Source organism: Rhagoletis zephyria, unplaced genomic scaffold (genome assembly GCF_001687245.7).
Source record: "Rhagoletis zephyria isolate East Lansing unplaced genomic scaffold, Rhagoletis_zephyria_1.1 Rzeph_scaffold_00322, whole genome shotgun sequence".
NCBI classification, from domain to species: Eukaryota; Metazoa; Arthropoda; class Insecta; order Diptera; family Tephritidae; genus Rhagoletis; species Rhagoletis zephyria.
In genome coordinates, this window is record NW_016157406.1 from 76,747 (window position 1) to 88,059 (window position 11,313).

Consider the following 11,313-nt stretch of genomic DNA (forward strand, 5'->3'; position numbering starts at 1 on the left):
GGCCAACCATTTTTGAGTGGGAAATAGATCCTGCTCCGGTGTGTGAGTCACAAAATGACAGCGTTGAGGAGATCATTGAGCTACAAAATTGCGNCGCGACGCCATGCCAACCATTTTTGAGTGGGAAATAGATCCTGCTCCGGTGTGTGAGTCACAAAATGACAGCGTTGAGGAGATCATTGAGCTACAAAATTGCGAAGGTAGCAAATATTATACTATAAATATTATATTATTAATGTCAGTGGTTTATTAGTTGGTTTAAATGAAGGCGATAAAGAATATCGGGCCAGGGACGGTACTGTTGATGCTTCGACGTCACCTATCCGTAACTGTGATTACTATGATACTGATCTTCAGGAAGTGGAAGTGTTGAAAGTGGAAGTGTACGTTAATAAGTAACAGATCTTTATGTGTAAATGTAATAATATCTTATATTTCTCTTATTTGAAGTGAGACATTCAAGCGCGAAAATGCACACCTCAAAAAGGAAACCGAAAAGCAGTGCACCGAGCTCGCTACATTGAAGCAGGAGTCCGACCTGCAATTGAAGAGACACGCATGGAAAATGGAGTCACTGCAAAAACGTTTGGAAGAAATGGCTGCCCAAATGAAAAATGTGGAAGATGCACTAGCTTCCATCTTCACCAAAGGGCAGATAGCGAAGCTGAAGTCTGGGTCGAAGCGACGAAAATGGGCGGAAGAGGATATTGCGAAGTCAATATCGTTGTATGCTGCCAGTCCTAAAGCATACAGGTTGCTATATAAGCAATGCCTTCCACTCCCATCGGTCCGCACACTTCAAAGTTGGGCACAAAAACTGGACATTTCGCGCGGACTTATAACCCCAGTCTTCCGGTTATTGGCCGCCGCTACCCACATGAACGAGGCACAGAAGCTATGCGTGTTGAAATTCGACGAAATGAAAGTAAGACAATCTTACTGTTACGATGTTTCGTCGGACTCAACATTAGCCCCCGTCAACTACGTACAGGTAGCGATGTTAAGAGGTAAACATTACAATCAAGATTTTATAGAATATCAAACCTTTATTAAGGCCTTTTATATTTCAGGTCTCATGGCAAAGTGGAAAATTGCGGCTATAACGCAGTGGCTGTCGTATGCGATCTTGGAGGTACCAATAGGGCCCTATTTAATGATCTAGGCGTAACTGAAGACCAGCCGTGGTAAATAATCACAATTAAACTTATTGATTTCAGTTCTTATAATACTTCTCATTTCCATAGGTTTATTTTCAATGACCAAAGGATTTACGTTTTCGCTGACGTGCCACACTTGCTAAAACTTTTGCGAAATCATTTCCTTGATCAAGGTTTCCTAATTAATGGGAAACCTGTGAAAAAGGAAACAATTTTGGAGTTATTGTCAATTACAAGCACGGACTTGACAATAACTCACAAGATTTCTGCAAGTAACTTGACCGTGGCTGGAGCTCACCGCCAAAAAGTCAAGACGGCAGCGAAACTATTTTCGCATACTGTGGCGCAGGCCATAACAAGGGCAGCAAGTCTGGGTCATTTGCAGAACCAAAACTGGACCGAATGCTTCCAGTTATTCAAAACAGTATGTGTTATTATATTATATTATGAAATTGATATATTATATATTTTACTATATTACATATCGTTATCTTAATTCACAAAGGCTCTAACCAACAGTTTTTCGTACTAAAATATAGCTTAAATAAAAATGTCAAAGTGTTAGTACCAAAAGCAACGGAGTTACATGCCCCTTTTTCAAAAGCTCTACCTATTTTCGATACTATTTTTATAACGTTTATTGCTTCTGCTATAAAATATAATTATTTTTTTGTTTAGGGCCTTTGTGAATTAAGGTTACGATATATTTAAACCGCAATATTAAAACTCATGTTCAAATTATACACCTTAGACAAATGACTGGTTTGACGTTCTAAACGTCAGGGTGCCTCACGCCGACTCCAGGAAGCGGTGTCTTGCTTACGGTTTAGCGATCGAGGAGCAAAACAAGATCCTAGACGAGATGACCGACCTAGTCAAAAATATGAGGGTGCTTGGCAAATTTAGTCTGCTGCCATTCCAAAAAGGTAAATTAATACATATGGTTATCTCAAGAATAACATTAAATGTTTGTTATTTTTTCTTACTATATCCCTAGGAATCATTCAAAGTAATACGGCGTTGAAGTTGTTATTCGATGACATTAAAGCTCGCTTTAATGTCAAGTATGTCTTGACGTATCGGCTAAACCAAGACGTACTCGAAAATTTCTTCGGCATTATTCGGTCATAAGGCGGGTTACATGATCACCCTGACCAACAGGAATTCAAGTACCGTCTGCGACTATACCTGCTTGGACACAACAAGGGCGTATTATCCGATTCTGCTAATGTAGACCGTTCTTTACTTGCAGCATGAATCAATGTCCGCATTTCACACGCACTGATCTCAGTATTTCAGACTCCTAAAATTAAAATACATGCATGCTACGTAAGTCCCTAGTTTTAAAAAATCATCAAGCGTCTTTTATAGAAATATAAACTTATTTATTTGCAGGCAAGTAATATGATTTATCCAAAGGCCCTTTTCAGGGCCGCAATTAAGTTGACAAAGAGATTAAAATTTTATATCCTATATATATTTATGTTCTTAACGTATATATGTATGCATGTATCTTTTTAATAATTATCATTTAAATTGTATATTTTTTTACTTAGATTTAAAAGCAATTACTTGGTTTTACACATCATTTTGCTTCGTTATAGTTAAACTTAACTAAGTGGATCAATGAAAATATAATATACTGCAAATATATGTATATAATATACTGCAAAATAAAGACTATAGTAGTAAAAATTTCAAATCGAATAAATATTTATTAAAACTATAACTCATTGCACTAGCTTCCAAAAATAGAGAAGAAAAATAACTATGACGTACTGAGCTCTGGTTGTTGATGCAAGACTATTTTGCTGAGACTGACGCGACACAAACCAATACACCAGGTTGGTTTGCACTAGTTGGTGTCGGCTGGTTTACAGAAAAACTATTAAACTCCAGGTTGATTTTCGGCGCCGATGAAGCAACTGAGCCGAAGATATCATCAAGGTTGGCATTTGAAGTTGGTTGTACATTAATTTCTAAAATAGGAATGTAGGCCTCAGTTCAGAACTTAGCAAATATTAATTTGGATGGCCGCCTAAAAGTCTAAGACTTACCTAAAATATCAGGTATTGGAGCCGAGCCAATGCCAGATGAATTATCATCCCCGAATGCTCCAAGCAAATCGAAACTAGCGTTACTCGTTGTGGCTTGTGGATCTTGCACCGGCAGCTGGGGTTGGGGCTGGTTTAAATTGAGCATGTCTATTGGTGGTGATGGTTGAGGTTGCTCCTCTTGCTTTATTTCGGTAGCATCTGGTAAAATAGGCGTTATCTACGGAAGCAGCTGACCTAACAGGCGTAGGTTTGTTGATGGAACTAGGTTTTGTCACTGTTGTAAGGAAAATAAATAAATAATTGAAATGGGCGGAAATACTATAGGGACTTGTTGAAATTATCCACCATTTCCTCGAATTCTAATTGCGAACTAAATATATGTTGTGCGTGTCTTATGGGCTTTGCTGGTAACCAAGGAGGATTCCTACTCGGCGGAAATTCGTTATCCGTGAAACTCAACGACAGCGAAACCTAAAAGTCATGAGGAACCTGATCGGCATCCGGTAAATCATCGAGATCATTCGAGGAAAATGTTATCAATGTTTCTTGTTCCGGTATGAAGCCCGTGTTGATTTGGAATTGACAAATCTTTAAACTCTGAGGACGTACCATGCCTTTAAGTGCATTCCGCGCATGATAAAGCACCACTTCATTTATGGAAAATATGGAAATAAAGCTGCATCACCACCGGCATGCTTGCCGCGACTTATTTTTTCCAAACCCTGTAAGCAAAGTTTATATTAATACGACACAAATTTGTTATTACTGCCACGCACTCACCAAATTAAATGATTCCACAAGCACAGTGCATGATTTACAAGGCGGCAACTTAGTTGATTTTTCCTTTTGGTCCTTTGGAGATTTGTCAAAAGCTTCCACAGCTTCACAGTTCTCAAACAGCAACACCAGCCCACATACAATTGAAAGCACCACTTTTAAACACGACATGTTAAGTTGAAAACGTTGAAATACCACAATTTACAAATTAAAATCGGAGGTAAGCAAGCATCGACCACTTTCTGCAGGAAAACATGCGCTGCGACAAGATATTATCACTTTTCCGGCACCTGCAATACAAACACAAAATTCTTTCTATTCTTTTGAACACATTTCAAGAGTGGTTGTATAATTTTTGTTAACGTTGTGCTTAATTTGCTATAAGATGGCTTGAAAAATTGGTGAATTGTGAAGAAAACACGTTTTCTCATTGCAAATTCACAACTGTCAACTCATTGTTCTTCGCCAAATTCTTTGTTTACCCGTTGCCGCAAATGTCATTCTGCGGGAATGTGCAATCTTGTATTCTATCGTTCTTGTGTTACTGGCGATTTTAGATTTTCGCCGCGGTCCTTGTGAATGTCAAATGTAATATGAATCCGCCTTGTTTACAACAAACATATCATTTTGACATTCACATGATACATCAGATTACTACGGCGATCAAGGTGAGTTTAATAAGGTGGTGTTGGGGCGACAGCAGAATTTTTCACCGTGAAAAGCATAACGTCAAAATGATGTGTTTTCTGTATTCCGTACTGCCATTGTGTGTATAATTTGTTAATTTTTTACTTATATACGGCCAAGGTGAATTTATACAAGGTGGTGTTGTTGGATCTGCGGATTTCTTCGCCCTACATGTGTTTTGTTTGTGCTTTTACTGATTTGACAGCAGACCCATAAAAAGCAAAAACAAAATACATGTAAGCTGCGATTTGACATAGACTGCTTTTACACAGTTCAACTATTGAAATCAATTCTGCTCGCAAGTGGAAGAGAGGGGGTGTGAAGCAAAGAGGCGAGTACACATGCGTCTGTACCGTTAATTCGTTTCAACTTTCTTGCTTTGCTTTTGACATTTTCGTTGCTTCCCATTTAAAGAACCAACAACTTGAACTCGACAGAATTGAAGCTTGTAAAAGCAAATAGAAAACACAAAAGAAAATCAGCAAGAATTGCTTTTAAGTACTTGAATCATGTAAATCGGGTGATAACACCCACAATACAAAATGCATATGGTTTTTGTTGTTGTATTCTTGCTACCACCTTGTATAAATTCGACTTCTATACGGATAACTTCACCTTATTAAATACGCCTTGAAGGCGAAGAAAGATCTGATGCAAGGCGAATTCATACAAGGTCCTGTTGACAGAACATTTTGGCCGCGGTACTTCTAAATGTCAAAATGTTGTGTTTGTTGTACATTTGTGGCGATTCTCGCTGCCATTGTACGTATAATTTGTTATTCTAGTTTTTGTTTTTGCTTTACCGATATCACCTTGTATAAATTTTCCTTGACCTGTCGAAAGGCGAATTTATACAAGGTGGTATCGGTTGAGGAAAAGCAAAAATTATAACAATGACGGCAAAAAGTACCCCATGTCCTACATGTTTGTTCAGTAGAGTAGATCCTCCTCTCACATGTTTAATCTAATAAATGTATAGCTGCATATATGTAATTGGAAGTATGGAGAGTCTAACGATGGCCACCTGGACGACCGAGGAGGATGAAGTGCTAGTTGATTTTGTTAAAAGCAATGAGTGTTTATATAATATAAGCTCGGGGAGGGATATATGCACACTCAAGCAAAACAAAGATTGTGGAATGTAATAGCAGACGCACTGCAGAAGACAGGTGCGTACATGTGCTAAATAAATTCAGAATCATTACCAGCAAAATGAAAAAGTGTATGGAAAAAGTAAAGTTGTCGAATTCGGACGGGAATGTTTAGTGATTTCCGGTTATTGTGTCCAAATGGGTGATCCGATCCAAGAAAATTTTAATACGCTTTTAGTCAAGGGTGCAAGCTTTATTTTAAAATCTAAGGCGCATATTCATAGTCGTACTAAATAAATAAGTCGAAACTATTCTAAGTCACAACTTAAGCTATTCATAGTCGCCTTAGTTTCGACTTTTCTGGCTAAGTACCAACTTAAAATTTAGTTTCGGCTGCNCGCTAGTTCTTTTAAAGTAAATTTGTGCATAACATTTAGATATCTACTAAATGTTTCACAGCATGGTTTCGATAAACATCGACTTCACATCACTGCGGATGTTTTGGCTATTTCACACAATTAACAAGAAAATGATACCTTATTCTTTTGCATAATCATGCAATGAAAATAAAAATTACATAAACGGATGATCAAACTTGACATTATTTAATAAAAATGTAACTTTTCCAAAATATCGTAAAGAAAAGTCGATAAATTTTCACACTCGGTTTGCTAACTAAGTCGAAACTACTTAGTAGAAGTCTGAAATGCGACTATGAATAGAGGTAAATTTTAAGTTGGTACTTAAATTTAAGTTGCAACTTTGTTAGTTTCGACTTAGTTGCTGGACTATGAATACGCGCCTACGTGTTTAATGTTCGGTAACTAATTTATTAAGACATTCGGTCTGAAACATGCAATATTCTCTAAATGTGGGACGGGTACTGTTTTGCTATTTGCCCAATGATTTAAAGTTAATTTTTTAACACGCCAACCCCTGCTACGTCTATATGTTTATCTATGTAATTCGAATCTTTATTCCATTTATGTTACGTTATATTGTGATTTTTATTTACTAATTTTTTTGTAGTGCTAAGACCATAAGGTATAACACAAAAACTCAAAAATTTATGTTTGTACTTTGATTACAAACTTTATTACAAAGTTTGGAATTTTGTTGAAATTTTGCAGGATTTTTTAATTTTTCTAGAAAGTTTGAAATGTTAATTTGTATGGTGTTTGTTGTACTACCAGCTAGTCTTTTATAAAAAAAATTATAAACATTAAACAAACAAAAGAAAAGTAGTCACACTTGTAGCTCGTTTCTGTAACTTTTCTCTACCGATTATTTCTCTACTGGTAGAGAATATATGTCATTCTCTACTACTAATTAGCAGTAGAGAGAACGGGGCGGCGAATTCATATCTCAATTCGCCTTGGTGGAGAATTGTTACAGAAACGAGCTACTGGTCAAATTATCGCACTCCTGTTATTTCGGGGACAACTGTAAAGTAACCCAGTGCTAGATTTATAAAATAAGTTCAATTATTTACACAATAATGGTCCTGCCATTCCACCGCGCCAATACCATTGAAATACTCTTTAAATTCTTCGCGTATCTGTATTGGTCTACTAGTCCTCGGGTATTATTTTGAGACAGTGGTACTAAATTGTTTTCTGGTAGAGGTAGTATATCACTGCTTGTAATATGCGTTGGAAGGGGAATGTTGGCACCTCGTAAAATGTTATGCAATATACATGCACTAGTGATGAGGTTGTCGGTAGCTTCTGGTACGGTGGCAATTGGCTTGAAAAATATTCGGAAATAAGCACACAATATTCCAAAAGCATTTTCCGTGGTTCTCCGTGCTCGAGAAAGACGATAATTGAATACAGCTTTAGATTTGTCAGATAGTGATAGCCTTCTAGGATATGGTTTCATCAAACGTTCGTGCAATGGAAAAGCTTCATCTCCGACAAACACGTAAGGCACAGCTTCTGTCGATTCAGGAAGAGGGCTAAGCGCTGGGAATTTGAATTCATTATTTTGTATTCTGCGACTAATGTTGCTTTTTAAATAAATTCCTACAAAGAATAGTTTATGATAAAATCTTTTCCACAATAACTCAGTGTATTTAAACTGCTACACATTTGCAATCTGCATCGGCAATCGCCAACAAAACCATTGAATAATACTCCTTATAATTAAAAAATATTGATCCATTGTTATTAGGTGCTTTTATTCGTATGTGTTTGCCGTCTATGGCACCCACACAGTTGGGAAAATTCCACAGTGCCATAAATTTGTTTGCAGTTATCCGCATGAAATCTTCCGTTAGTTGTGGTAAAACGTCTAGCATATTCTTCACAATACTTTGTGAAACTTGCCTCACTATATGAGAAATCCATGAATGAGATACCTTATATTGAAACGCCAAAGAACGGAATGATTCCCCAGTAGGAAGAAATTTGAAACAAATTATATGATTAAATTAAATCTGAAATCTGAAACAAAATATACCTAAGTTTAAAATAAAGCATATTTACGCCCAGTTTGTTGACCGAGTTTTAAAACCGTATAAAACTCGATTTATTTAAATCGTGACTTATAATACGACTGGGTTTACAACCCGCATAAATTTTTTCGATTTGTTCACAAACATAATCAGACTTGCGACGCGTCGTAATTCTGTTTTACGACGGAGATTTAAGCTGCCGACAATGATCTGAATTGTCAGTTTACAACGCGTTTTTTTAATTATAAGTTTTCAATTCGTAAACATAAAATTTCCAATTTTGCATTTTCTTTGTGAATTTTGTTTTTTGGTTTCCAAAAATGGAAGCAAATGGCGATTCAAAACAACAAGCTGGTCCGTCAAAGGTGCGCAACCAAAATTACTCTGCGGCTGAGGAGGATTTGTTGTCCGAGCTTGTGCTAAAGCACGGAAAGGTGCTGCTAGACAAAAGTACAAATCTGCTTAACAACGAGCAAAAAAAGGAAGCATGGCGAACTATTGAAAAGGAGTTCAATTCGTCACCGATTTCCACGGTAATTTTTTTCATTCTCCATTCTGATAGGCTTTTCTAGATTTCTGTGCTTTTATAGACATTTCGTTCAGCCAAGAATCTCCTAAGTAAATTTAAAAATATCAAAGCTGGTCTCCGCAAAGGCTACGCCGCGAATAAACTGTCGCGTCAGCTCACCGGCGGCGCAAGCCTCTACCCGATATTGACCAACAACTAAGCGGCACTAAGCAAGAGTTACATGCTGCGATTGCGCTAACAATCGAAGGCCTCGCGCCAAATTTCGACGATGACGATGAAGGCCGCTCGCCACAGCAGACTCTGAGCCCTCTTTCGAAACACGCCCCGATAACATCGACGCCAGCAATGACACAACGGAGCTTTCTCTCGATATTATCCAAATGACAGATGAAGAGAACGATCCACAAAATACCAGAACCATAAATCTCTCTGAGATGCAAAGTAAAAATACAGTTAATCTTCCTGAGACGCAAAATATAAGTAGTGTGAATCCCTCTGAGGCACACAGCGCAAATCTTCAAACTGATTGCAACAGTAATAGTAGTGATAAACAACAGAACGAGATACAATCGCATCCAATGCACGCACTTATCCGCAGTCGAACCCTGCTAACGACAACGCCAAGTGTGCGGTAATTGCGAAAACGGCTTTCTATCAGAACGAAGAAAAGCGAGCTTCTGAACGACATGAATTGCAAATGCAATTGTGGCGTGAAGAGCGCGAGGAGAAGAGTACAGTGCACGAAATATGTTTAGAATAGCATCGTTTACGCATTGAATTATTGACTGCCCAAATTGAGAGCGTAAAACGCAGGCGCACGAATTTCTCGGAAAACGAAATTTGAAAGAATTAGGTTTCTGTATATGGGAACAATACTAATACTGCAAAATAAAAATTTCAATAAAAGACTTTAATTAACATGTTTATCGTATTTTGGTTGGGATTTCATTTGCTTATCTTCCAGCCATCAACAATCCGTGGAAATATTCTCTTGTGAGTCTATCTCTCGCATTACTCCGCGTACCATGATCGCGATCTGTAACTTACTCATGCAGGGAGCCCATCCCATCGTTGATTCCATCGATTTCGTCATCCGGTACGTAGTCCCGTTCGTTCATTGCAATGTTGTGTAAAACAGCACATGCGACAATAATTGATTGGACCGTATGAATGCGCACACGCCTATCCATTGATAGTACAGGCCAAAGTCGTTTAAGTATGCCGTATGACCTCTCCACGACATTACGCGTGCTAATGTGGCTGGAGTTGTAAAGTTGCTCCTCAGCTGTTTGCGTGTTCAAATGCGGTGTCACCATATATTCGGTGTTACGATATCCGCCGTCGGCTACAAGCAAATCGTTGCCGAATTCTCCAGTCTCCAATCGTCGGTACAACCGCGAATTGTTGAATATCGTGGCATCATGAGTAGAACCTGGCCAGCGAGCAACAATGTTCGTAATTCGAGCCTCCGCATCGACCACTGTTTGCACGTTGATGGAGAACCAACCTTGTCGGAAAAAACGAAAGATATGAATGTGAAAAAATAAAAAACAAAATATCCACCTTTGCGGTTACGATAGTTCTCGGCTTGGTCGGTGCCAGGCGACTGAATCCTAACGTGCGTACAATCGATAGCACCAATGACACCTGGGAACTTAGTAATTTTATAAAATGTAAGGCTTGTCCTGCGCATCTCTTCCGGCGTTGAAGGCATACGTATTACCTGTGGTAGGAAGCGAGCAATTGCTGTAGATACACGAGGTAAAATGATGCAAACACTCGATCGGCTGCATCCAACGAAGTCGCCAACGTCGATTTGAAAATTTGCGCAGGCAAAAAATCGTAGCGCGATCAATAACTGGTTTAGCGGTGTTATGCTTCGGGATCTGTGAATTATTATTTTCAATGTAATTTGATTCCTGGCAAAATGTACGCGGACACGATGTTTTTAAAACGAACCGAGTTGGGTTGAATGGCAAACTTGGCGCGATCATTTCAAGCACGCGAGCGACTGTTCCTTTTGTCAACCGAAAGCGTCCAATAAATTCGCCGTCGTCAAGCCAGTTCATGTCCAATCGTCGAAAGAATCTGTATGGTTTGCGTGGCACTCTTTCCACGGTACCAACTTCATCATCGCTATCTCTGTCGCTATCGTCACTAACCCAATTAACCACTGGCAAATTATACATGCCGCCGGCACTAAATTAAATATAGAATTCTGTTATGTATTCCAACCTATGCCAAATTCAGACAGCAAGGTGCAGTCAAAAAACCGAAAATATGATAAATCTCGGTTTAACGAGCTTAAATCCCAAATTTTTGCGACTTAAAAAATCGGAGACTGAAACTTGGCCGCGTCGTACACGGCGACGGAAAAATATTAAGCCGGTGTGTACAAACACAATTTTGAGTTAAATCACAATTCAGCGACTTTAAATCGCGTTGTAAATTTAAGCCTTCGTCAAAAACCTTTGCATTAGAGTTTTAATATCTTTATCATTTTAGGCTTGGTTTGCAGTAAGAGATGGGCGTATATTCGCGATTACTACATAAGAAGAAG

The 11,313-nt window shown here is 38.4% G+C and overlaps 1 protein-coding gene and 1 long non-coding RNA gene across 2 annotated transcripts; both read right to left on the reverse strand.

Annotated features, from left to right (window-relative positions):
• Window positions 1-3,016: 3,016 nt before the first annotated feature.
• On the reverse strand, window positions 3,017-3,325 carry LOC108359006 (uncharacterized). Its single transcript, XR_001846866.1, has 2 exons — window positions 3,215-3,325; window positions 3,017-3,136 (listed from the first exon to the last, which is right to left on the reverse strand). It is a non-coding gene; the product is annotated as an uncharacterized LOC108359006 (long non-coding RNA).
• A 6,471-nt stretch (window positions 3,326-9,796) lies between these two features.
• Window positions 9,797-10,467, reverse strand: LOC108358999 (putative nuclease HARBI1). Its single transcript, XM_017610609.1, has 2 exons — window positions 10,317-10,467; window positions 9,797-10,260 (listed from the first exon to the last, which is right to left on the reverse strand). The coding sequence occupies exons 1-2, from the start codon at window positions 10,465-10,467 to the stop codon at window positions 9,797-9,799; spliced, it is 615 nt and encodes a 204-aa protein (XP_017466098.1).
• Between the last annotated feature and the right edge of the window lie 846 nt (window positions 10,468-11,313).

Coding starts and splice junctions, on each gene's coding strand:
- LOC108358999 (XM_017610609.1), bottom strand. CDS start 10,467: ATGCCTTCAACGCCGGAAGAGATGCGCAGGACAAGCCTTACATTTTAT. Junction 10,261..10,316: donor GAACTATCGTAACCGCAAAG/GTGGATATTTTG, acceptor TTTTCCGACAAG/GTTGGTTCTCCATCAACGTG.